Source organism: Podarcis liolepis (assembly GCF_965112155.1).
Source record: "Podarcis liolepis genome assembly, chromosome: 14".
In the NCBI taxonomy this organism is placed as follows: domain Eukaryota; kingdom Metazoa; phylum Chordata; class Lepidosauria; order Squamata; family Lacertidae; genus Podarcis; species Podarcis liolepis.
In genome coordinates this window covers 53,229,350-53,256,092 of record NC_139569.1, presented here as the reverse complement: position 1 = coordinate 53,256,092, position 26,743 = coordinate 53,229,350, and the positions used below count along the sequence as shown (strand labels likewise).

General features: G+C 45.4%; 2 protein-coding genes across 7 annotated transcripts in view; one reads left to right on the top strand and one right to left on the bottom strand.

Moving 5' to 3' along the window:
* Positions 1–11,832, top strand: part of CIB2 (calcium and integrin binding family member 2) — a 44,537-nt gene extending 32,705 nt beyond the window's left edge. For 3 of the 4 annotated variants that reach the window (XM_083476034.1, XM_083476035.1, XM_083476036.1), the window contains 3 exons: positions 4,027–4,174; positions 5,763–5,958; positions 10,721–11,832. In XM_083476034.1, the coding sequence (XP_083332160.1) occupies positions 4,027–4,174; positions 5,763–5,958; positions 10,721–10,742 (366 nt within the window). In that variant the 3' untranslated portion in view covers positions 10,743–11,832. Of the gene's footprint in view, positions 1–4,026; positions 4,175–5,762; positions 10,054–10,720 lie in introns of all 4 variants that reach the window. The other variant, XR_014519284.1, reaches the window with a different exon arrangement.
* Positions 11,833–13,629: 1,797 nt separating this feature from the next.
* SH2D7 (SH2 domain containing 7) lies at positions 13,630–25,735 on the bottom strand. 3 transcript variants are annotated; one of them, XM_083475827.1, is made up of 6 exons: positions 25,535–25,735; positions 25,065–25,154; positions 21,066–21,231; positions 19,301–19,525; positions 16,937–17,902; positions 13,630–16,451 (listed from the first exon to the last, which is right to left on the bottom strand). In XM_083475827.1, the coding sequence occupies exons 1-6, from the start codon at positions 25,675–25,677 to the stop codon at positions 16,443–16,445; spliced, it is 1,599 nt and encodes a 532-aa protein (XP_083331953.1). In that variant the 5' UTR covers positions 25,678–25,735; the 3' UTR covers positions 13,630–16,442. The 3 variants fall into 3 exon arrangements, with proteins under 3 accessions (XP_083331953.1, XP_083331951.1, XP_083331952.1); XM_083475825.1 differs by having other exon boundaries at positions 13,630–16,140; XM_083475826.1 differs by having other exon boundaries at positions 13,630–16,140; positions 16,937–17,899.
* Between the last annotated feature and the right edge of the window lie 1,008 nt (positions 25,736–26,743).

The following is a 26,743-nucleotide window of genomic DNA, read 5'->3' as shown; positions in this document are numbered from 1 at the left end:
GGAGCTTGTCATTATAGGTGCTAAAAATCATTCTCTTGCTTCATTATATAAGGGGCAGCGCAAGATATAATGCATAAGGTCCTCTACTTCAGGACATCCCCTAATGCAAACACGTTTGTTTGTTGGTATGCCTCTGTGTCTCCCATCTCTATAAGCAGAGTTTATTGTATTTAATCGTAACTCTGTAAAAGCTTTCCGAAGTTGTACAAAAGTCAGTTCATTGAAATAAGGTGTTTGTTCATGGGCCTCTCTAAGTTTAAAATATAATGGGGTGCATGTGGATGTGTACATAGAGTTTAGGTTGTTTTTAATTGCCACTGCCCTTATGGTTCATTTAAAAATGTTTTTCTGGGAATATAAGGGAAGTTATTTGATCTCAGTCACTGAGAGGTCATATGTGCCCATCAGTTGGGCAGCGTGATGTACCCAGTTTTTAAGGGGTAATCCATTTGAGAGCTCAATCGGACATTTTTTTGGTAGCCTAGCGTTGTCCATCTGTTGAATTCTAAACCAGTAGCAGAGGATTGTTTTATTTATTTGGCTCTCTATGCTCAACATGCGAGTCTCCAACCTGACCATGGGCGCTTCCCAAATACAATGACCTGTGTCTTATCGCATTTTATAGATAAAGCATTCCTCGTGCAATATGAACTTAATTTCGCAAGCAGCCGTCTCAGGCCTACCTGGGTTGTAGATACAAGTACTAGGTCATCAGCATACATTAAGACTGAGAATTTTTGGTCAAGAATTGTGACAGGGGCAAACTGTAGGCCCTCCAGTTCTTTAACCATGTCATTAATATAAAAATTAAACAAGAAAGGCACCAAAATGCATCCCTGTTTGACTCCAGTAATGGTCTTAATTCTAGTGGTAAGATGGCCAGCCAGATCCACCTTTACTTGTATTGATGTGTCAGTATATAATGTTTTGATGAGAAATAATAGACAGGGGTCTATATTTGTCTTTTCTAATTTCTGCCACAATGCATGTCTAGGAACCGTATCGAAAGCTGACTTTAGATCGATAAAAGCAACATATAGTTTTTGCTTCAAATTATGGATGTATTTACATAGCAGAAAGCACTAGTCCTATGTGGATTTCCCTCTTTGGAAACCTGCCTGGGCTTCAGATATCACCTTATTTGTATCTGCCCATTCTTCCAGTCTCCCAAGAAGGAGCCTGGCATATAGTTTAGAGGCTACATCTAACAAACTAATGGGTCTATAATTGGCAGGATTTTTCTTATCACCACCAGCCAGTGTGGTGTAGTGGTTAAGAGCGGTAGTCTTGTAATCTGGGGAACCGGGTTCACATCTCCGCTCCTCCACATGCAGTTGCTGGCTGACCTTGGGCCAGTCACACTTCTCTGAAGTCTCTCAGTCCCACTCACCTCACAGAGTGTTTGTTGTGGGGGAGGAAGGGAGAGGAGAATGTGAGCTGCTTTGAGACTCCTTTGGGTAGTGATAAAGCGGGATATCAAATCCAAACTCTTCTTCTTCTCCTTATATATTGAGCAATTATACTCAGTTTCCACCCTTCTGGTATGTGACCTGAGCTGTTAATGTATGAAAACAGTTTTGCAAAAATGGGTGACCAGAAATCTGGTCTTATCTTATACATCTCCATTGGGACCATGTCTTCTCCTGGAGCTTTATTGGCTAGCTGGCTTACGATTAGCCTCTTAATCTGATTGGGTGTGACATCCGGCCATTCTGGCAGTTCTAATAACTGAGTATAGTAAACTTGTGAGGATGAGTCAGAGCGGGGGCTGTATATTCCTGTAAAATATGTCACCCAATCCTTTCCTTGAACAGATACTTCTAACGAGTAGCCCAGCCCATTTGTACCTTGGGCAACGAGATGCCAGAATTTTCGTGAGTTCTTTTGAAGTGCTGCATCTCCCAATGCTTTCCACTGTTGCTCATAATATATTTGTTTCTTGTTTTTAAGTAATAATTTATAATTGTATCATAATTGGGCTACCTCAGCTTGTAGAGCAAGATTGTGCTTGTCATGTTTTAACTTCAATTTTCTAAGATAGGCATTTTTTGCTATTCTGACATTCCTTATCAAACCAAGTCTGTCTTTGAAACTTTTTATTTTTTACTCACTAGCTGTGTACATCAGTGGGCGCATTTGGTTGATTATGTTCTAATAATGTCTGATTATGTTTCCTGTTTCTAACAACATTTCCCCCTTTAATAAAGCAAATTCATGAAATCCAGGATCTGAATCATTTTTTCTTGGACCTGTGCATTCCATTTTAACCTCCACTTTCCAAGTATCAGATATTCCGTTTCATCCAATAATTTAGGAAAGGCAGGAGAAACGAATGATGTCAGAGATAACTCAAGTGGAAAGTGGTCACTTTCAGCTTTGGGAATTATCCTAAAGGTGTCTCAGTCAACTGGCACATTATTGGATGTTAGGATATAATCTATGGTGCTAGTAAAGCCTCTGGGGGAGATAAAAGTAAAATAACCCTCGATTTACAGTCAAAGGGGGAGGCGAGCCACTGTTCTGTTATCATGTTTGGATTGTACGTCTGATTTGGCAAAAACTCCCCTGGAAAGGTTGATTTATGGAGCAACTGGTCTGGGAAAATTAATGAGCAGACGCTTAGACTTTGTTTCATCGGAACTGTCAAAATGGCGCCTGCCACTCAAATAGGACTTTTGGATCAGTGTGAAAGTCCACACAGAAACATAATAATGCTTGCTTCAACTCACCTGTGGAAACAACTCAGAGGTTATTAAGAAGAAAAACGATAACAAGAAGAAGATTGGACTTGTGAACATTAAAGCAGCAGAAATGTGAGATGATTGGATCCTTACTGAACTTGAAGCATGGGTACCCCCAACAAAAAAATTAAAAATTCGGCAAAATATTTGGATTTTATGATATGTATTGGTATAATTCGGATTACCTAATGTGATATGATTGGATTGTTAAATGGAAAACTTAATAAAAATTATTTTTTTTAAAAAAGTAAAATAACTCTCTTGATCCCCTTGACCATGCCCATTGCATAACAAAAGGTTATGCTTACTTATAAGTTCACAAAGATATTTCCCAGTGTGGTTAGAGGTGGTGTCCATTGCTGCCCTCTGACAGATTTCGGGTTTGTCCTCCAAGTTTAGTCCAGATAATATTGTATTTTGTGGGGAAACAAGGCCAATCTGGGCACTGAGGTCACCTCCCAAGACAAGCCCAGGGTTGGGAGACAGAGCGTCTATACTTTCGAGTAGTTGGGAGCAACTAGACATTCCTCAGGAGTTGAAAAGCACCAATGATTTGCAGGAGCTTGAGAAAAACTCAGTGAAATGGACTTTTCACCAGTGATCTCTTGTGGGGATTCAGCGTTCTTACTTATAATTGGGATTTTGTATTAGGTTGTACACAGTGTTTTTTCCTCTAGAAAAATAGGTCCTGGTACTCAGCATCAGGGACGCGGACTTATAAAAAATATTGGGGGGGGGCCCCCGGGAAAGCTCATGAATAATAAATAAGCTCATGAATATGCAAATAAAGTGGCCCCGCCTCCTCACGAGCGAATAGGGGAGAGTGTGCTGCGCCTATTAATCAGCTCCGAAGGAAATTGGGTGGAGCTTTTGCTCGGGAGGGAGGGAGGGCAGGAGGCATGCAGCCCGACCCTGTGCATTTTGGGGTGGGGGAGGGGCGGCGATGGCGCTCTGCTGGAGGGGCGCCGGAGATTATTGGGGGGGGCGGAGCCCCCCCAAACAAATTTTTGAGGGGGCTCGGGCCCCCTCAAGCCCCATGGAGTCGGCGCCTATGCTCAGCATGAAGTTGTAACCGTAAGTGCCGCACTTTTTAACAGCAAAAAAGAGGTGCTGGTACTGCGTACCCTTGAGTGCCCCCTGGGACAAAAGCCCTGGTTGTACACTTGTTTTGGGTGATACAGAGAGACTTTTAAAGGAGTGTTTCAGCTAAAGTGCTGCCTTTTTGGGTTTCTTTTTAAAAGAGAAGCAAATCTGCAAGTTGCTCATGCATTCTGTCTTTCTGCAGGAGAACCCCTTCCGGGAGAGGATTGTCCACTCCTTTTCTGACGATGACGAGGGGAGCCTCAGCTTCAATGACTTTGTTGACATGTTCTCTGTACTCAGCGAAACGGCCCCTCGAGAGCTCAAAGCAATCTACGCCTTCAAGGTCTATGGTAAGGAGAGGAATTGGCATTGGGTTAGAACATCGACCAGAAGGGAAGGGAATTTTGTTTTGGTCCATTTCAGATTTATATTTAATAAAATTTATACATTGCTTAATTGTAAATAAAAATGTAATAAATAAATAAGTGATAAATTAGAAACAGATTAAAACACACAACAAAGTTCTACATATCAGCGTAGGCTTGTCTACAAAAAAAGGTTTTAGCAGGCGCAGAAAGAGTTCAGTGAAGGCTGAGGTCAATAGACAGGGAGTTCCAAAGTATAGGTTCTGCCACACTAAGATACAGATTTTTTTACAATGCGGAATGAATATTATGCGACACCTCTGGCAGTTCTGCAGATTGAAGCAGCTGAAGGGGCATATGTGAAGTAAGGCGATCTCATGGGTAAACTTCATGGCAGGGGTTGGACTAGATGACCCTCAAGGGTCCCTTCCAACTCTATGATTCCCTCAGCTTCCTGGGGGTGCTGTGTAGTTGGAAATTGTGTATTCACTCTTGCCTTATGGAACAACTGCAATTTTTTTTAAAAAAAAAAACACCTTGGGCTTCTGAGAAGCAACATTCTCAGAAGCAATATAATTGATTTAGTATAACAGCTGATTTTAAATTTCACCAAAGCATTTTTTGGGTGAGGTGGGGGCCCGATATTTTTTAAAAAACGCTTTCTGATTTATTTTCTTTATTTCAGAATGACCTACCAGATGCCAGAGCTTTTGCAAATAAATCCATGCTGACTGTTTTACTGACAATTACCCAACATGCTAAATGTCATTCTGCAGCTCTATAATTAAATAGGGATGATGCTAATCCTGCTTCTTGGGCCAAAGACAATAAAACAAATCAATGCAATGGCCTTTTAATTGCCATTCTCTTATGCATTTGCAAGATTAATCGGCAAGCACCTGGTGTAGAGCAGCCAACACCTGCCAAATTCACCCCCTTGGCCTGCTGTTTTGTAAAGTGGAACTGGGGAGGACTGTAATGGTCACTTAATGGTTACTTGGAAAAGTCGTCCCTGTAGCTCTAAACTCTGTGGAACACCCCCCCCCCGTGCTTCTGGGCCACAGACCTGAGCCTTCCCCTGGCCGTGAAGCAGATGAGGAGCCGTGAACAGGGGCAGGAAGCAGGTGAAGTCATGGTCTCTCCTCAGCTCTGAACTGTGGCCACAGCCACAACATACATTGAATGCACATGGCTTCCTCCAGGCATCCTGGGAGCTGTAGCTGTGAGGGGGCAAACTATGGTTCCCAAGTCCATGTGCTTTAAATTTGATTTGAATTATGATCTGGATGTGACCCATGAATCGTGATGGCTAAGAGTGGGACCTTCATGCCCACTTCTCAATTCCAGTTGCTGGGGGACAAACAGTCCCCATTGGTGGGATTTTCAGAGGTATCTTGTTGGCAGGATTCTGGATGAATGGTTCAGTCCAGCAGAGCTCTTCTGATATTCCTGACTGAGATAACGTTCACACATCCTTTAGTCACCTGCCATCCAGGGGTTCCCTTTGGGCTTACGGTGTCCTTGGAGAAGAGGCATATCGACCACCTGTTTTCTCCCATCTTTGCTTGCCCAGATTTTAACACAGACAACTTCATTTGTAAATCTGATCTGGAAAAAACCCTCAACAATTTGACAAAAGAAGAGCTGACAGAGGAAGAGGTGAGCCTGGTCTGCGAAAAAGTGATTGATGAAGCGGATATGGACGGTGATGGCAAGCTTGGATTTTCTGATTTTGAAAACATGATTTCCAAAGCACCTGATTTCCTCAGGTACATGTATAAGCATTTGCAATGCTCCCAGAATTGATTGACTTCCTCTCACCCACCAGTTTCCATTCCCCCCTTTATTCTCTTTGCATATAACTATTTTTCTTCACTTAATTTCAAATTCATTTTCACATCCTAATTTTACCTTTAGTTCATAAATGCTACAACCACCCTGCTAATGTTTCAACATTTTTACAGTGTTCTTTAAAATACTCTATAGTTTCCCCCCATTCTTGATTAAATTTTCCTTCATTTTGGTGCCTGATCTTCACGGTTAATTTTGCCATTTTGGTATAGTCTATCATCTTAGTCTTCCATTCTTCTTTCATTGGGACGTCCTCTTCTTTCCACTTCTGGGCAAGTAGCATTCTGGCAGCTGTGGTTGCCTACATAAATAGTCTCTTTTGCTTCTTTGGCACTTCATCTAATATTTTTAAACATTTTTTTCATTTCATTGTGTATCATTTCCCAGAAGCCTTTTACCTTTTTGCATGTCCACCACATATGAAAAAAACGTACCTTCTTTTTCTTTACATTTCCAACATAAGTTAGATGAGTTTTTATACATCTTAGCAAGTTTTACAGGTGTTAAATACCATCGATACATCATTTTCATATAGTTTTCTTTTAGCGAACTACATGCCGTGAATTTTAAATTTTCTTTCCACAGCTTTCCCCATGATTCAAATAGGAGCAGGCTTTCCTTTCAGGATGGGATGAGGGCATTGCTTCTGTAGCGTTGTTTGCAGATGTGTGGAGAGGAGGAGCAGAGCAAAAAGGAAGGTGCAGTCAGGATCCTGAAGATACTGGGTTGTAGCCAATGTAGTGCCAAGTTAAAATCACTTAGCAGTTGTACTTACTGTGTCGGTGAAATGCTTTGCACCAGTGGAATGTAGCTGAGCAAGAGATCACCTACCGTAAGCAAGTTGCTGGCAATTTTGTGGTGCCAGAGATCATGAAAAGGGTTGTTCAATGGGTTTAACCTAATGCAACGGCTGTACTGAATTCCTCTTTGCACAACAACTCACCCATCTGCTAGTGTTCTTGCACGAGTGGACACAGAATGGTGGCTACAGACCATTGGCTGCATTCTGCCCCACAACACTCTAGAGACAGGAAAAGGATAAAGCCACCGCTCAGATATCTCCAGGTGGAACTTGCAAGTTCCTTTTGAAGATAGGGTTTTACTCCTGCGAGGTGAAGGTAAGAAATCCAGGAATTTAGCATCACTGCAATGGGGCAGCAGCACATGCACATCCCTGCGCACACCCACACCCACCCACTAGAAAGGACTGCTCAAGAGGTAGTAGCAAAAGACCAGAGTTTGGGTTCTTTCTTATTTGGGATTTGCTTAATGGGGGAATTCAATTACAGGTATAACAAGATTCAGAGTTTCAGCACAGCCTTTTCCCAAACAGTTCCTACTGCTTAAGTGGTGTATTGGGTTGAAAAAAAGTAATTAAATTAGGATTGATGAATCAAATGCTGTGGTTCAGATACCACCTTCTCTCCCTTTTTGGAACTGAAATAGTCAGCATTACCGGAACAGATACTTATTTTAGGAGTTACGTAACATACATTGAATATACACTAAAAACAGAAAGATATTCATATATATAAAATAAAAGTTAAATATTCTAACTGTATGATTAAACAGAACCACCAATCGGATTATGATACTTTTTTTTTAAAGAAGAAAGCTCCCTTGTATATTTGATTTGACTTGCTTTTAAGTGGTAACAACTAGGCTCATTACTAAACAAGAAAGTTGTAGCACATCTACGTTGATAAATTTTAACTTAATTCACCCAAAGAACCACAAATTTTATTTATTTTTTTATTTGTTGGGGGGCTGCAAGGCTTCTTTCTGGAATTCACTCAACTTTCCACTGAACTACAGTTCCAGGGGGCTTTGGGATTGAAATACAGGCCTACCAATCATAGGAAGGCACCTTATGTTGAATCAAACTATTGGTTGATCAGCCTTAGGATTATTGACTCTAATTTGAGTCTGTGAGGATTCCTCCACCCATCTAGCTGGGACTAATTGCCCTTTTCCAGAACTGTCTCATGTAGTGACCCTCATGATCACCAAACTTGCTCATTTGATTCTTCCCCTTTCGCTTGCTTTGCATCATTCATGTTTATTAAATTAAATTAAATGGCTGGACTTTCTTTAAAACAATGAACTTCCTCAATGCAATGCCCAGAAGGCACTATGTAAATTAAACAAATAGTCATGGAAGGAGATGGGATGAGGATTGGGGTGGAGGAGAAAGCACTCTCACTTCATTGTGTTAAATTCATTGTTGCCTTCTCTCTGTCTTCCTGTCATTATCTGTCTAGAGGTCCTAGGATGGGTTACAATAGTATAATGTACAATTATAAAAAGATGAAACCATTGCATTACATGCAAGAATGTTGGTTTGACGACATAAGGATCCACACTCACCATTGAACTTTGGAAACAGCAGATAATTCCTGTAAATGGCAGGGTGAAGAGTTCTAGATTGGCCTCCTCTGTGTGCAGAGACATTTGGGGTACATGGATTCAATCCTGCGAGCCTCCTGCCAACCCCCTTCTGCACTTTAAAGAGGCACTGTCCAAATACCTGCTGACCCCCCCCCCCAGCTGCTTGTGAAATGTAGGCCTTCTGGCACAGGGGCTCTGGGTCGCAATCTGGACAGATAGCTTGACTAGGCAGAGTTGATCAAATCATTCTAAACACACTTTTAAAACACATGCTCTCTCCCAAAGAATCCTGGGAACTGTAGCTTGCTAAGGATGCTGGGAATTGTAACCCAGTGAGGGGTAAACTACACTTCCCAAGAATCTTTCTCTGTGGTGGGGGAGCCGTGTTAAATGTGCTTTAAATGTATTTTGTGGATATGTTGGTCTTTTGCATCCAAAATATTGGACTGGCCTTTATAATCCCTCCCCCCTAAGTGCACGCTATCCCTGAGAATGACAGCAATCCCAGAGGGTTTTAAATTACTCCATAAAAGAGGAAGAGTTGGTGCCAGAGGAACCCAGTATCTTTGAGTTACTGTCCTGCTGCTTCTGTATATTGTTACTTTCATTACTCCTTGTAATATTAGCTTCATCTCAGTACATCTGGGCTGCCTTTGTTTATACTGCACAGGGAACTTACCAGATCATGATTGCCTCTCTGTTCCAAGTTCTTACGTGCATATTTTTGAAAGGATTTCACTCTTTGAAATCTTTTTTGTTTTTCTTTTGTTTTGCAAAAGCAGATATGCATAGAAGTGCTGGAGGGATCTGGTAAGTCATCTAGTTCACCCCCAACCCAGCTCAATGCAGGAAATCCAGATTTTGGCCATATCCACAGTGGACAACAGGCCACAGGAACTATAAAACAACAATGAAACAATTGGTCCGTCTAGCTCCGCATGACCTCCCCAGACTGGCAGCAGTTCTCCAAGGTTTCAGATGGGAGACGTTTAAAGTCCAGGGATTGAACCTGAGACCTTCTGCATGCAAAGCAGATGCTGCACCCCTGGAGCTGCAGCCCTGCCCTATAAGCGCGGAAGAGGAAAACTAAAAAAAACTCCAGCGACAACCCATCCCTCTGCTCTAATAGCTGGCCAGGACAGAGGAAATTGTCTGTGCTGGACAGAGTCCAGAAGTAGGAATAAGTTGTAAATGACTGAGGCAGTGGCTGGTTCAGAAAATTTGATCCCTGTAGGTTTATTTCACTTTAAAAAAATGTTATCATTTTGAGGCTGCTTGTATTTTAATGGACCCATTAGCACTCAGAGCTGGCCATGGCTTAAGTGTTCTGTTCTACAAGACTGGTTACATTTCCCACAGGAAATTGTTTTATAAATCATTGTGGAAGCTAAAACTCTTTTTATTTTTTAAAAAACAGATCTGTATGGATTGGTACAGGTGGTGCAGCAATAGCTTCAACAGAGACCGACAGTGCCTTGCCCAGGGTTATCTGAGCCCCTGATAGCAACCTGGCTTGATTACTGCATTGCATGGCTATGTGGTTGCCCTTAGAAGCTATTTTAGCCAGTGCAGAAAGTGGCACAGCCAAGTTACTGACTGACACCAGCTCCTCTGATAACGCCAAGGTTGCAGGTTCAATTCCCACCTGGTACAGCTGGGGTTGGGCTAGATGATCCTCGGGGTCCCTTCCAACTCTAGAATTCTAGAATTCTGTGAACCACCCTCAGACCTCCAGGTATAGGGCGGTATATAAATTCAAACAACAACAGAATTCTATGGTTCTATGATCTTTACCAGTCTCCGGTTTGCTTTCATGTACAGCAGTACCTCGGGTTACATACGCTTCAGGCTATATACACTTCAGGCTACAGACTCCGCTAACCCAGAAATAGTGTTTCAGGTTAAGAACTTTGCTTCAGGATGAGAACAGAAAGTATGCTCTGGTGGCGCGGCGGCAGCAGGAGGCCCCATTAGCTAAAGTGGTGCTTCAGGTTAAGAACAGTTTCAGGTTAAGTACAGACCTCCGGAACGAATTAAGTACTTAACCCAAGGTACCACTGTACAATTCAAGGTGCTGTTTGCCCAGGGGTGTTGCAAGTATTTGAAGGGGGGGCTCCAAGATGTGTGCCCACTGTTCAGATATTTGTGACAGAATATTTAATCCACTACACACACACCTGAGTTTTGTCTGTACTTCATTTATTTACTGCATTTATATCTCACCTTTGTCAACTCTTCCAAAGCGATGCTTCTGCTCTGCTGTTACCTTGAATCTTGTTTATGTCTCTGCAGCACCTTCCATATACGAATCTGAAAACGTTGGGCTGAGCTGCTGGGAATAATTTGACGCCTGTCCTGCCTCTCTGAATCTCAAGCACTGCATGTGTTTGCAGGGGGAGGGGGCCTACATGTCAGCCTCCTCCTCTGAATTCTGCAACAGAGGAGTGAACAAATCTCAGAGTTTCACAGTAATGAAGAGAAGAAGCTGTTTCTCTGGAATGAACCTGTGGAGACATTTGGCTCCCCCCACCGTCACCGTTGGCCAGTGATGTGGCAGGCAGATGAAAAGTTGTGGGGTGGCCACATTGTTTTAACCAGACCAGATGCTGCTCTGTGTGTCTCCCTGCAATTTTTATATTTGTAAAGATTTGATATTGTTGTCCCTCCAAGCAAAAAGGAAAGAGTGATCTAGCAGAGACTCCCAGAAGGTAATGGATAAACATAAAAACCGGCCTTACAGGAGATGTCTCCACCATTGCGTAGCACCGTCTGTCCGGAGCCGTCACCTGACACAGATGGATGTGGCTGCATCCGTGATCATGGAAGACGGGTGTCCGTGCCCAGGGAGCCACTGGGCTGGCTTTAGGTGCTTAAGCGACCAGTATTGTACGGATGCTCACATCCTGAAGAAACTTGAAACATTTTTATTTTTTTTAAAGTGTCATATATTAGCAAACAATTCTTCTTCAAATGGACTCTTTTTGAATTATGTTGCTGGCATCCAATGAGGGTCTCATTTAGTTTCATATTAAATTCAATATTTCTGACATATTGCAAAACAACAACCACACACTCAAGATCAAGCCAAGAATATACTCATGAAAAAGTAAAGAGGAAGTACATCACCAAGAATAAGGACATCTCCTGCTTTTTAAAGAAAGCCAGCTATGCAATCTTCCTCCTCAAATGCATGACAGCAACCCCTGACTCTTGGCTCTCATACCCTCTCTACAAAACCAGCTTCCTTCCTTTTCTTTTCATGCCCAGTCTTGGCTGAAAACTGGGGCAGGATGACAATCACACATGTACAATAACTGTTCTCTAACAGTCTTATAGAAGGGCTCTGATACATATTTGTGGCTTCTGTATCCAAGTTGTCCATGATTAAACTACTCCTGATTTTATTCTTCTTGGTGGTTTTTTGGCCTGGTATAACGAGAATGATTTCTGAAATTAGTTCTGGAATAGAAGCTTTAATATTCATTCATTGAATTTATATCCCACATTTTTTATTCAAGGAGCTCAAGGTAGTGTAGATGGTTCTTTCTCTCCTCATTTATTCCCCACAACACCCCTGTATGGTGCCAGTATGGTGTAGTGGTTCAGAGCGGTAGTCATGTAATCTGGGGAACCGGGTTCGCGTCTCCGCTCCTCCACATGCGGCTGCTGGGTGACCTTGGGCCAGTCACACTTCTCTGAAGTCTCTCAGCCCCACTCACCTCACAGAGTGTTTGTTGTGGGGGAGGAAGGGAAAGGAGAATGTTAGCCGCTTTGAGACTCCTGAAGGGGAGTGAAAGGCGGGATATCAAATCCAAACTCCTCTTCTTCTTCTTATTCTGTGAGGTAGGTTAGGCAGAGAGGTAGTGACTGGCCCAAGGTTACCCAATGAGTTTTGTGGCTGAGTGGAGATTTGAACCCTGGTCTCTCCCTGGTCTTAGTCCAACACTTTAACCACTGCACCACGCTGCCATGTGTGTTAAGCAGCATTTTATTAGGTTCCTTTGCATTGTTCCCACCCTTTGTTACACTGATGCATGTCTTGCTAAAACACTGCACAAAAAAGCACTCCACAATGGCTCTGCTCTGCCTCTACCGTCAAAGGCATATGCATCTGAATACCAGCTGCTGTGGATTATACAAATCATCACACACCAAAACATGTGTACAAATCACACTACAATTGCTTGTAGATATGCTTCTGTGGGTTTTTAAAAAATCATTGTCTGCATGTGCATTGGTGATGTGGACGGGGTAGGATTTTAAAAAGGACTGAATTCACTCTGAATTCTGAAGAGAGACTTGTCCAAAAGGGATGGAGGAGGATCAATGCATCCATTCTGCTTTGGAAAGAAGACCAGGTAATTCAGAACTCCCAAACCAGGGGAGAAATAAAGACAATTCTGGAGGCCTCTCTGGACAGAGGGCAGGGCACCTATTACCATTTCACATGTGACCAGCAAGTTCTCTCTTGCTATCATGACACCGTCCCATCGCATTGTGAATTTTCATGCTTTCTCCTAATGGCTGCTAGAGAGAGGGGGCAAAGAAACTTGCCACAGCATGTGGGAATTAACCAGGACCAGCCCAAGGCCTTCAGACAGGCAGGCAGAAGGTCCCAGATTCAATCCTTGGCATCTTTTCCGATGATCTTCCTGAGGGGAGAAGTGACGGCTGCCCACAAGAAAACAGTTCATCCAACGTAGAAAGTTGCCTTATATGGAGTCACACCATCATCCCAGGATTCCAGACATGGCTGCCTCCCAGCAGAGGCAGTTTTAGGATAGTGCGACCGCTTCTGCCACACTGGGCACACTGCCATGGGGGGGGGGACCACAACAATGATGTCAAACTGAGCATGAGAGGCGGGGGAGGGGACCAAATATTAGCATTGCAGAGGGCACTGCTGAAACTTGCGAGGCCAAAGTCTCCACAGCTCCCAGCCCTTCCTGGAGGCGCCAGGGGTGGAACCTGGGGCCGTCTGCATGTAAAGCAGATGTTCTGTCATTGAGCTGCAGATGGAGCCCCAAGATGGGGAAGGGAAGACTTCAGAAACAGAGCAAGGAGGACCGAGTGCACTCAGGGACCATGAAATACTGATTGAAAATATTACAGAGGGACAGGATGAGAAACTGGGGAGGAGGGCCAGGGGAAGGTGGAATTGGGTGAGTGGAGCACTGAACAGAAGCACCCAAAAGGAAATGTTTTGTTTAGGTATCCAGGATTTTAATATAGATGCAGTTTGAGGATAGTGTGTCAACCCCGAAACAAAAAGTAGCAGCAAAGTAATTTTGAGTATTGGACCCTCCCCCCCCCCCATTATCGTGGCTGCTTATAGTGATTCCAGATGCTGTTGGGCTCCAAATCCCATCACCCCTGTTGCATCCCAGTGATGACAGTGGCTAGAGAGATTTCACTCTGTCTGTCTGTCTGATAGTGCTACTACAGCAGCCATTCCCAGCAGGGTGCCCTGCTTGACTTCAGTCCTGTCAACCCCAGCCAGCATGGCCAAGAGGAAGGGATGATGGGAGTTGTGGTCCAATTGCAAAGGGAGAAACACAGATTCCCCATTCCTAGGGGAGAGAGTTATATGGACCAAAAGGTGTACTGAAAATCCCCATAAAAAGGTAAAGGTCCCCTAACAGTTAAGTCCAGTCACGGACGACTCTGGGGTTGGGGTGGCTCATCTTGCTATACTGGCTGAGGGAGCCGGCGTTTGTCCGTAGACAGTTTTTCTGGGTCATGTGGCCAGCATGACGAAGCCGCTTCTGGCGAAACCAGAGCAGCGCATGGAAACGCCGTTTACCTTCCCGCCTGAGTGGTACCTATTTATCTACTTGCACTTTGACATGCTTTTGAACTGGCAGGAGCAGGGACCGAGCAACGGGAGCTCACCCCGTCGTGGGCATTCGAACTGCCGACCTGATCGGGAAGCCCTAGGCTCTATGGTTTAGACCACAGCGCTACCTGCGTAGCTCCTAAAATCCCCATAGTCCTGTGATATCCCCGGACTGTGAATTTGGGGTCTCCTGCTCAAAGCGAGGCAGTTGGGTGCTGTGTCACAGTGCTGGCTGCGGCTGATGGGAGTTGTAGCCCAAAAGCATTCCCTGGGCACCAGCTTGACAAAAGTCATTATAGGAGTTGTCTCCTGGTGAGACTCTTCCTGTTACTTTTCAATATACATGTTCTTTCATAAGCAAAATACACCACCCAAAACAGAACTTTGTTAAATGACCCCCCACTGTTTTTCTTTAGTTTTAGAATATATGCTTTTATTCATTTAGGATGTCCATGTGGCCCCTGGAAGGTTGTGCACGAGGGAACTTGGCTCTTGGCATAAAAACTTCTCTGCTCTGGGGCAAAACTAAGCAAATGAGGGGACACTGAAAGGAGGAGAAAGGGGGGCTGGGGATGGGCTTTACAATGGCGCTTTTGAAACATTTCAAAGGGGGGGAAGTGCCAGAGCCTCTCAGGCCTTGACTTCTGTCAAGGTCAGGGGTCAGCAAACTTTTTCAGCGGGGAGCCGGTCCATTGTCCCTCAGAACTTGGGGGGGGCGGCGGACTGCATGTTGCCATGATTATGACCCACATTTTTGGCAAAACCCCTTATTGGGACCAGCCCCAACGTTGCCCAAATGTGACTTTTTTTGGGGGGGGGTGTTCCCTCATACAGCCACGCTGCTTCCTTTGCATTTTACACATTGACAGTTCTTATTTCTCTCGGAAGGTGGGGTGGGTGGGGGTGGGTGGGGGGCTGAGGTAAGCGTGCCATTCCTGTCAGCCCTGGAGAGCGTGTGCGCATGCGTGGGTGAAGGGAAAAGCCGTTGGCCACGCTAAGTCAGGCCGGCGCCGCTCAAGCAAAAATGCTCTTTTCCCCACGTGAGGGAAGATGAGGCGGCGGCGGCGGCGATGGCGATTTACCTTTCCTCGGCCCGCACCGCGTAGCTCATGAGCGGCCTCCCCAGCCGAGCGCAGCCGCCCAGGCGCTCCCCGCTTCCTCCAGCGGGGAGCACCGCTGCCACAGACTCGGGCGGGCGTCGCTCCCGAGGCGCCTCTGAGCCCCGGCCGCCGCCGCCGCAACTGCCCCTCCTGAAATCCACACTGTGGCTCCTTTTCCCTCTCCCCCACCCCGGGAGAAAAGATTGCTGCGCGTGCGAGGGGCGGAGAAGGGGCTTGTCTCCAGCAGCCGCCCACCTCACTTTTGACCCCCAAACCTGGCGGAGTCACAAAAACCAGTGTGCACGCGCGTGCTATGCCGGCTGCCTGGATCCCGCACTGTCCGCAGGCCGGATCTAGAAGGCAATTGGGCCTGATCTGGCCAGTGGGCCTTAGTTTGCCAACCCACGGCCAAGGTGAAGAGCCACTTCAAATAAATAGGTAAATATGGTTTTTGCTGCTAAGGATATCTCTAAACATCAGACCTGATACTTATATGTCATCAGAACCATCTGACGGAGCAGATAGGACATTCTAGAAAAGCATGCATGCCTTGTGATGGGAAAAGGGACTTCTGTAAAAATGCAACCATTGCAGCCCAGAGTAGGAAACAATGAGGTTTCGTAACACAGCGGAAGAAGACTGTTAGGAAGCCAAGCTGCTGCTGGTTCTCATTTAGTGATCTTTAGTACAGGTTGAGGCTCAGAGCGACAGTTCAAGCACAGTGCTCAGAATTTAGTCTTCTTTTCTGCAAACAGGAATCTTCTGGGCTTATCACTCTGGTAGGGAAATGAATTACATGAAGGTTTATTTCAAAAGGAAGGCAGAGAGAGATTTTTAGGTAGTCTACCGAGCAGTTCTGCACGAGGGTAATTGAAAAGGCAAGCTTTGCACCCTGGAAAGTTCATCTTCAGCTTGGATTTTAATCTGAGCTGGGGCTCTTTCCCCACTTCCCACCTGCCACACCTCCTTCAGAACACCCCCTCCTCTTCACTGCTGTTCCATCAGGGGCATCATGGGAGGGACGGAATCATAGAATCATGGAATTGTGGAGTTGGGAGGGACCCCAAGGATCATGTAGTCAAAGTCCCTGCATTGCAAAAATATGCAGCTGACTCATAAGGAGATCAAACCAGCAATTATGGTGTTATCAGCACCACAAACTATCCAACTGAGCTAACGCAAAACTCTTTCCCCACTCCCTTTTGCCTTGCATGCTGCTATGCTGTGACCCAGACACCAGGAGCACTGGGAAGTATGAATTTCTCAGCGTTTCTGACCTTGCTAACTGCATTTCCCAGCCAGGTGCCTAATTTGCAGCTGAAGCAGTGTGCTGGGCACCAGAAAGGCATGGGGCGGGAATGGAGAGCAGGAAAAACTTCTATTCCAACACTCTGCTGCCACCACTGGAGCAGCAAAAACAGATAAGGGAAGTGGGCCCTTTTGGGATCTGGGGGAAGGATTGGGCCCTGTTCCATCCCAGGTGACACCAAAGGGGTGCAAGTGCAACAGGATCTGATTTGGATTGGTGCTGGGTTTGGATGAGCGGAGCTATTTTATGCAAGCTTTGTTTACCTTTTGGCTTGCCTTGCATTCTGCTTCTTTTCCAGGACTGAAGTGAATTTGTTCATAGGTGTTCTCTGCAGTGAAGACATTCCTTTTTGAGGAAAAGGCTTTGGAGAACGGATCAGGGCTCTTTTTGCATGGATTCACAGTATAGACCTGTGCCTTAGAGGATCTCCCAGTCTTCACAGAGATTTGATCATAAGTCTCTTTGGGCTGTATTAGTGAAGACTGGAGAAGCTTTTCTGAATTGGGGTCATGGGTGATGCCCTTTGACCAAGTAAAAGGAATCTGTTCATAAGTATTGCTTGCCTCATCAAGATCATCACCATGGAGGGGTGCTGTGGATTTAGGGTGTTTCATCTTAATAATCTGCCCATGCATGTTTCCCCTTGGCAAACCTGGCAAACTCTGGGGGTGGTTTGGTTCCTGAGGCTCTTTCTCAAACACAAGAGAGCTGGCATAGGCTGCAAATGGAGACTGCGAACCCCAGAGTTCTGAGGAGGTCACAGGCTTATTAGGTAACTTAGGAGACAGCTTGGGAGGAGCTGAAGCAGGAGGGTTTAGCATTGCTTTCTTGGGTGTAGCAACAGAGGATGGACCACTGGTGGGGGCAGGGAATGCCAAACAGCTCTTGTCTTGGTCTCGGCTAATTATAGAGTAAGTAGTTTCTGGATGGGAGTTTTCTGTGACTTTTTTGCCATATAGACTATCAGATTGCTTAGGCAATGCAAACACGGTACTTGTTTTTTTCTTGTAGGGAGAGGCACTAACTTGGCCAGGTTCTTCAGGCTTTGGCAAACTGTCCACCAACACTTTGCACATGTCTTTTGGCACCTCCAGGCTCCTGTTGTTTAACGGGTGTTTCTTCACTGCTGAATAAGCAATGCTTCCTTCGGTTCCAAAGTCTTCCTCAAAGGTTTCTGCTATTAGCAAGCAGCTCTTGTCTGGCACCAGTGGGGCTGCTTCGGGGTCCTGCTGAGATAGAAAGGGGCAGGAAAGCAAGAAGAAATGGCTGAGATTAATGTCCAGTTCTTAAACAAGGATATCAACATCATAGAATCATAGAATCATAGAGTTGGAAGAGACCACAAGGGCCATCGAGTCCAACCCCCTGCCAAGCAGGAAACACCATCAGAGCACTCCTGACATATGGTTGTCAAGCCTCTGCTTAAAGACCTCCAAAGAAGGAGACTCCACCACATTCCTTGGCAGCAAATTCCACTGTCGAACAGCTTTTACTGTCAGGAAGTTCTTCCTAATGTTTAGGTGGAATCTTCTTTCTTGTAGTTTGGCTCCATTGCTCCGTGTCCGCTTCTCTGGAGCAGCAGAAAACAACCTTTCTCCCTCCTCTATGTGACCAGAATACAGTGGCACTATTACTTCCCTTGATCTAGATGCTATACTCCTATTGATGCAGCCCAGAATTGCATTGGCTTTTTTAGCTGCCGCGTCACACTGTTGGCTCATGTCAAGTTTGTGGTCAACCAAGACTCCTAGATCCTTTTCACATGTACTGCTCTCAAGCCAGGTGTCACCCATCTTGTATTTGTGCCTCTCATATTTTTTTTTGCCCAAGTGCAATACTTTACATTTCTCCCTGTTAAAATTCATCTTGTTTGTTTTTGCCCAGTTCTCTAATCTGTCAAGGTCGTTTTGAAGATGAGAGAGGACAGTGATCTTTTCAAAGAACATCAAAAAGAGCTCTAGTGAGTCAGGCCATTGGCTTATCCATTCCAGCATCCTGTTCCCACAGTGGCCAACTGGATGCCTATGGGAAGCCCTGAGGCAGGACCTGAGCACAGCTCTCTGCTTCTGATTTCCAGCAACCAGCATATGGAGGCAGATCACGCCCCCCCCCCAGTAGAGGTACAACACAGCCATCCTGCCTCGTAGTCAGTAGGGGTGGAGAAAGAAGTTTGATTCAGTTCACATTTCAAGGTGAACCTACATAAAGAATTTCACTGGCTGCTGGCTATGTTCCTGGTTTTGGTGTGTGAAGCCCTATAGAGCTTGGGATCAGGATACCTGAAAGATGGTCTCACCCCTTCTATACCTAGTTGATCACTAGGCTCTTCAGGTGAGGGTGACCAGCAGATGCCATCTTACCAGAAGGTCCATTCTGCGCAACATAGGAACCAGGCCTTTTTTGTGGTCGCACCTCCTCTTTGGAATTTCCTTCCCTTGAATATTAGGCACTGCCTCTCTTACCTTTTCGGCACCTACTGAAGACCTTTCTCTTCCAACTTTTAAGTAGAGCGAGGGTTTGCCTCTTTTAGTAATTGGTCTGTTTAAAGCCATTTAAACTGCTGAGAACCACTGCCAGCATCTTTCTAACAGTAGCCACTCAGAGCTTTTTCTTCAAGAAAAATCTACCTCTGGGCTCAGCTTCCAGTTCTCCCTTGACAAAGACTCCTGCTGCTCCTGAAGCTTTTTCCTGGGTGTCACTGGCTGGGGGCTGCTGTCTTCTTTTGCTGGCCTGGGGGCTGGTGAGCTGCCAGACACTTCTCTGGTCAGCTCCGAAGTGGTGCTTGCAGAGCTTTGCTGGAAAGCTCTTGGCTGATGCACAGAGATTTCATCATAGATGCTTCTTTCCTCTTGCTATCAGGGTATGGAAAAGAAATAGAAAGGGGGATAACAGTAGTTAGATTTGCAAGACGATTTGGAGGAAAAATGGAATGCTGAATTAGATGGGCCTTTGCTCCAAGGAATATGTCACTTTCAGTTTTTCTCAACTTTTCATTTTCCCAGCCTTAAATGTTAACACATAGAGTTTTCAGGCAGCTGTAGAAGTTAAATGAATCCTTTCCTGGAACATCCCTGCAGTTGAAAGAATACAAAGCCCAGTGTCCCTTGACCCCCATAACCTCCTTGTCCACTCCACACCCCTCAAACTACAGCCCCCCCGGCCTGCCTGCACCCTGCCAGCTACAGCCTTCCCAACCACCCCAAACCCCCAGGGCCTGCTCCTTCTCAGGGTCTCCTTATTGTTTTTATTCAGCTGCTGGATGGGTGGCTGCCAGGCCGGAGAGTCAAAGCTTCCCACTGATGTGGCACTGGCAGTGTCAGCAGTGGTGCCCCCCTTGTGCCACTCCCCCTTTCTCTTCCCCCGGGCCTGGTGCAAGACTTTCCCCCTCTTTCCCTCCACCCATCTTCTCCAACTTGGGCAGAGGAGGTGGCGGTGGCAGTGGAGGAGGAGGAGAAGGCCTCACTAGGCAACTCTCTCTACCTCTGCTTCTCCCAACACCAAGCCATTTGCGGTTAGCGTATCTCTATGAAGATGGGAATTTGGGACTCTGTATGAGAAAGTGAGATGCCGTGATGGTTTAAGGGTTTTTGTGACAGTCCCAGCATTTTGGGGGCAGTTGGAGACTATGCCCTAGACTTGTGTTTTCTAGTCCAACCTTCAGGATCAAACTCCAATAACAAAGTTATAAAAAGGTAAAGGTACCCCTGCCTGTACGGGCCAGTTGTGACCGACTCTAGGGTTGCGCGCTCATCTCGCTCAAGAGGCTGGGAGCCGGCGCTGTCCGAAGACACTTCCGGGTCACGTGGCCAGTGTGACTAAGCTGCATCTGGCGAGCCAGCACCAGCGCCGCACACGGAAACGCCGTTTACCTTCCCTATTTATCTACTTGCACTTAGGGGTGCTTTCGAACTGCTAAGTAGGCAGGAGCTAGGACCGAACGACGGGAGCTCACCCCACCACGGGGATTCGAACCGCCGACCTTTCGATCGGCAGGTCCTAGGCTCTGTGGTTTAACCCACAGCGCCACCCGCGTCCCCAACAAAGTTATAATAAAACATAAAAACAACACAGAAGATCAAGCATGAAAATGCACCCCAACCCCCCAATAAAACCCAACAAAATCCTGCAAATTATATCAGAAAGTTAAAATAGGCTATAAAACGTGTTGAAACATCTGGGCACATAAAGAGGTGCTTATCCAATTTTAGGGTACCATCATGTCCAGATGAACTGGATTGCTGATCACATTGCTGTACTTGACTAAAAGCAACAGGATGACTCTATCTGTGGTTGCTTTTGGCAAAATGTGTTGCTCAGATCAGCAATTCAGTTCACATGATGACTATAGGAAGGATTATATTTTTGAAACAAAGTCTCTAATGCTTGACTCACATTTGGACAGGCCATAGTCAGATTTTCTCCGAAAGGCTCTATCTTGGAAGTCTGGTAGTAGCTTATGAGCTCCGCAAGGCTTGGATGGGTCTGGGTGTCCCCTGATATGACATAACATCCATTCCGTTGACAACTGATGACAAAATGGCGGCATCGATCTTTTCCCCTGCAGTCAAAAGAAGTGCCCCTTTTAGGACTAGGCAGAGAGGAATTTCCACTGGTCTAGGAGTGTGGGCAAAGGGAGCAGAAGATCTGGGCGCATTGTTAGTGCAGCTACTAAGCTACTAAGTCCGCTTCAGAGAACATGATTCATGTCCTTGACTGTGACGGGGGCAACTCAGCTCCATGCACAGCCTGAAAACAGGGCTTGACCAGGGATGCTTCCAATGTCCTCCTCATTTAAATTTCAACCTGAATTAGCAAAGCACTCAGCCCATACAATCACTCAACACATTAAAAATATATATATATTATTTTAATAATAATAATTTTATTATTTATATCCTGCACATCTGACTGGGTTGCCCCAATACAATAGAAATGTTTGAGAGATTCAGAAATGAACAATAGCTTTCCTGTTTGACTTTGTATGGTCCACAACTCAATACAGCATACTGTACATGTAAAGCATTATTATACTACTTTTAACAGCCACGGAGAAGCTTGGGAACTGTAGTTTATAGTTTATCAAGGGTGCTGATCTCACAGAGCTGCAGTTTCCAGCACCCATAACAAACTACAGTTCCCAGGATGCTCCATGCCTGTAAAAGTTCTTTAAGCGTATGATTTGGAGGTAACCCCAGTTGATCCTTCGTTGTTCTGGGTTTCCTAACTTTGTCTGGATTACTGTGCACCCAGGTTGGCAGCCATCACCATGTCTTGTGGCAGTGAGTTCTAGAGTTTAACTATTTTCTCTGTTCAGAAGTGCTTATTTCCGTCTGTCCCAAATCTCTCACCATTTAGCTTTGGTGGACAATCCCTGGTTCTAGTATTAATGAGAAAGAGTGAAAAACGTCTCTCCTGTCAGTTTCTCCACAACAGACATGCTTTTATAAACTACTATCGTGCCCCCGACCTGCGTCACCTTTTCTTCCTAAACTAAAAAGCCACAAATGATTGTGACCTTTCCTCATACAGGAGTTGCTCTAGACCCCCATCATATTGGTTGCTCTGCTTTGCATTGTCTACTTCTCTCCAATAGCCTTTTTTAGTAACTGCCACCAGAACTGCTGGCATTTGCGGGTAAAGCCCAACCACACTAGCAGCAACCAAGAGTCCTCTCCAGGATACAAACCTGGGCAGTGTGCAGGGATGTCCTGGGCTTCCCAAGACCCCCTGTCTCTCGGCCTCACTGATGTGGTCCAAAGGAAAGCAGAGCAAGACGTTGGGCACCAGCTTGGCTGCAGGAGTTGCTGGAAGGAGGCAGACAAGGCGCCATCCAACCGTCTTAGGGACTCCACTCCGAATTTGTGTAGGGTTTACTCCTTAGCCCTTTCTTCTTCTGAAGATATTCCACAAGGCAGCAGAGCTATAGGATCAGAGTTTTCCTTCTCCTAGATGGGCTCCTTGGCGGACAAGCCCCATCTGCCCCTCACATCCCTTTATAGCACGGGCAGAAACTGCCTTCTTAACCGTTGGGCACACCCTTGGACTCATCCACTCCATCTGCCAAAGCCTGTCTTCGCATGTAGGGGAAGACACAACTCTCTGAGGGTTTGAGTCCCATTAGCTACCCACACCTGGTTGAACTGGCCGGTCAAAGCCATTCCTGGGATTGTGGCCACTGCTGCATGCTGACAGCTTCTAGGAGCCACAGGTGAGAGCTGAGTGCAGGGTGAGGACCAAAGGTGGACAAAGTACCTCAGAAGGAGCAGGACATGTTCCCAACCAAAGGTACTGTCCCTCCGCTAACACATGACACACCCACCGGAACTGTACACATTTACAAATCAGGCCAGTTGCTGCTTCTGAACAATTGTCAAGGCAGATCCATATGTGCAGCACTGCAGTAGTCCAGAAGTCCTGCCTGGAAGTCAGTGGGGCGCAAAAAACAGAAAGGTACAGACCTCCATGCTCACAGGCTTCATTTGGCCTGTTAAAAACTCCAAAGCACCCTAGAAAATGTTCCTAAGAGCCACTAGCTCCCATAAGATAAATTTCATTCTTTTGTTTCTCTTATTTGTTTACAACATAGCAAGTATAATAACAGATGCCAAATAAAGTAAAAGTCGAAAGGATATCTAGTGGTAAACATATAGGAACAAATTTCCATATCAAAATCAAACATAATAAATTAACATCACAAAGGTTCTGCTTAGCACATGAGGGTTTACCTTATTATACATTAGTACATTAGAAAAAGACTGCATTTTTCATGGAGGAAGTTATCTTGTTGGCCGTGCTCTCTGCTTCTCATCATATATTTAATTCTTTTAAGCAGAGCAGTTCCAGAAGCCTGAATACTGAACTTCTGTATAAGAAGGAGTACCTCTTCATGGAAAGTCACCACAGAAGGATTGAATTCAGACATAGCATTTGAGAGAAGAGATGGACAGAGCCCATCATAAGGCTTTGGGTGTGCAATAAATGCTTTTCATTTGACTACAAATGAGCCACAGTGACAGAAGCCACCATGCAGAGACTCATCAAGGGCCTTTGACACATTAACATGTCTGAATTTGCATGAGTACTTCTTTCACCATTTGTGGTATGACTACCAAACTATCTGAATGGTCTCGATCAGGAGTCAGTTTTCTCTGAACAATCGGCTGCCTAAGGACTGGAGTTGCTCTTATGTCACAGAAAGTGATGCTTTGAAGGGGAGCCAGGCTCCACCATAGGACTGGGGAATCCTCCCGTGGTCGCTGGGCTGCAACGCCTAGCATTCTTGGCCATTGGTCCCGCTGGCTACGGCTGTGGGGAGCTGGAGTCCAACATCCCTGCTCTGTAACAAAATGGACAGCACCAAAGCTTCAAGGGTCTCACAGTTGTGGGGCAGAGGTGTCCATGCCATGTCCTGGCCATGCTGAGGACATCACAAATGGCACCCTGAGAGGAGAAGGCACTTTCCCACAAATCAACTCAGAAGCCTGTAAAAATCCATGGAGAATAAGGCTATCAAGGGCTGCTAGCCACACCAGTCACTATACAATTTTTCAGAAGGTGGCTGAAAGAAGGCAGAAATAGTTCCTGTTGAAACTCTACTGGCATGGAGTTCCACAGGGCAGGTTGCCAGAGGGAAGCTGCCATATCCCATATACTTACCAAACAATCGCTTAAGGATGGTAGACCAGGATCCATCCCCACCCCACTTATAAACCTTGGGCCAAAATAATCATTTCAGTGTCAACAGAGCCAAACAATATCACCAATGGATCTCACCACCTGTAGATGAAACCAGCAGAATTTGATCCAAAATCAACTCACAGTAAATCCACTGAAGTTAATGGACATGCCTAACTTAGTTCCCCTCATTTCAGCAGGTCTATTCTGAGTAGAACTTGATTCAATTCAGTCTTAGGAGGGACAACTGAGAGTACTGCATCACAGTATTGCATTTCCTCCTGATTGCAGTCAGTGGCCTCATATTACATGCATCTCTGGAATTTGTTCCCGGTTGCCCCATCATTCCTTCTCTTTCCAGTGCTCGGGTGACACACGCTGCTCCCTAAGTAGTCTACCTAAGACCATCTACACACAAGAGAGAAAGCTTTCAGGAGGCTTGAAGGGGCCCAGGGCTTTCAGAAGAACACCAAATTTATATAGAGACAGCAACCCTTGGGTTGGCCATCCACCCAAACCACCCCATGGGGACTGAGTGGCCACAGAAAGCGGACTGCCTATTGGAGGAGAATGGCAGAGAGTGAGAGCAGTGATTCTACATGACATTCTGCTAGAAGTCCAAAACAAAGAAACAAACAAACAAAAACCCAGTGTAAGACAATTTGAAAATGGTGACATTTTCGAGCCCAAAAAGACAATCTAAACTCAAAAGCTTACCTGTAGGAGAGGATGTATCCAAACGATCTCTCATTTAATCGGATGAGAAAACTGCCAAAGCTTTTTTCTTTCAGCTGCTCTTCAGTTTGCCTGTACAAAGAGACAGCTTCTTTTATAATGTCACAGCCTGATTTGGTACAGAAGTAGAGGTTAGACATAAAAGATTCTATCAGTTTTTGTTTTGTCTCCATTTCTCATTTTTCCAATTGTAAATTCAGTTCTTAACATTTCCACATCAGTTTGCATTTTTTAAAAGTCCTCAAGAAAAGTGGATCTAATAAATCCTATCCCGATGATCTATTCACTAACCCACAGCAACCCTAGCGTGGACTCTCCTGTTAAGCACATTTTCTTTTCTTAATAAAAAGAGAAAGGTACAAAACCAGCAGCCTCCCATCAATCCCAAATCATCTAGTTCAAAAGACAGTGGCAATTAACTAAAACATTCATTTCAGTGCTTTTCTCCTTACTTCCTTGTAATGAATCCATGGAACCATTCTGGCCAGCTGCCGTCCTGTAACATAAGAGGAGCTTGCGTCTGCAGAAACCACCTCAGCACCAGGTCCTTGAGCATCTCGGAGGGCTGGTTCTCAATTTCCAGGCTGGCTTCCATCCCTCAAGCAAATTGCTGGTGCCTACTATTTATCCAGAGATGGAAATAGCTGAAAGGGGGAGGGGAGGAACGGAAGAGTTGCGTGGTCTGTGTTATAGCCTCCTAGAGATCTCATTTCCTTACAGCTTTCTCTTCCAAAGAGTAAAAATATAAACAGAGGATCATGCTTCCTCAATAGCAGGGATAGCATGCAACTTTCCTTTGGGGCAACTCATGTGACTTTCAAATTGTCTGACAGAGCCTGAACCTCTAGCTGTTGTATTTTGTTGCATTTTTATCCCACCTTTTTCTCCAAGGAGCTCTAGGTGACACATACAGCTCCCCTACTCCTTATTTAATTTCCACAACAACGCTGTGAGGTAGGCCTGAGGTCACCCAGTGAGTTTCACCGCTGAGTGGGGAAGCAAACTCTGGTCTCCCAGGTCACAGTCCAACACTCTAACCATTGCACTTCACTGTTAGCAGAGGTCCACTAACAAGGCCCACATGTGACCCCTAGCAGCTGTTATTCAGAAGCATATCAGTTGCAACAGGGGAGGCAGAACCCAGCCATCATGGCTGTAGCCATTAGGAATGCGGGAAGAAATTGGATTCCGTTCTCAGTTAAAGGTGGACCTACATAAAGAATGGAAAGAACTGTACCGGCTGCCGAGCTAAGGTCAGGGAATGGCTTTGGTGTGTATCACTTGGAACTGGAAGCAGCGCCTCATCCCTTATATCCAATTGATATCCAATTGATCAACGAGCACTGCAAGGGAGCATCTCCTGCAAATGCCGTCTGCTCAGGAGGCCCATCTATGCAATGTTGAAATTGGGCCTTTTGTGTGGTGGCTCCTCCCCCTGGGAATCCCCTCCCTGTGAATATTAGGCAGGTGCCATCTCTGTTGCCTTTAAGCATCCACCGAAGATCTTCTTCTTCCAGCAAGCCTTTTAAGTTGGGATCTTTCCTAGTCCAGATCCATACTGGAATTGTTTATAAGATGTTACTCATCATTGCCAGCCCAGGGCTCCATTGGGCAGAAGGCTGGGATGTAAATTTAATAAGCAAACAAAGAACAAACAAGCA

What these genes read in the sequence shown, in the direction of transcription:
- SH2D7 (XM_083475825.1), bottom strand. Translation starts at nt 25,677, where the DNA reads ATGGAAGCCAGCCTGGAAATTGAGAACCAGCCCTCCGAGATGCTCAAG. An exon ending in TGACTATGGCCTGTCCAAAT is followed by an intron (nt 19,526 to 21,065) that starts GTGAGTCAAGCA and finishes ATACCCTGATAG; the next exon opens with CAAGAGGAAAGAAGCATCTA. An exon ending in ACTGGAAGCTGAGCCCAGAG is followed by an intron (nt 17,903 to 19,300) that starts GTAGATTTTTCT and finishes TTTCTATCTCAG; the next exon opens with CAGGACCCCGAAGCAGCCCC.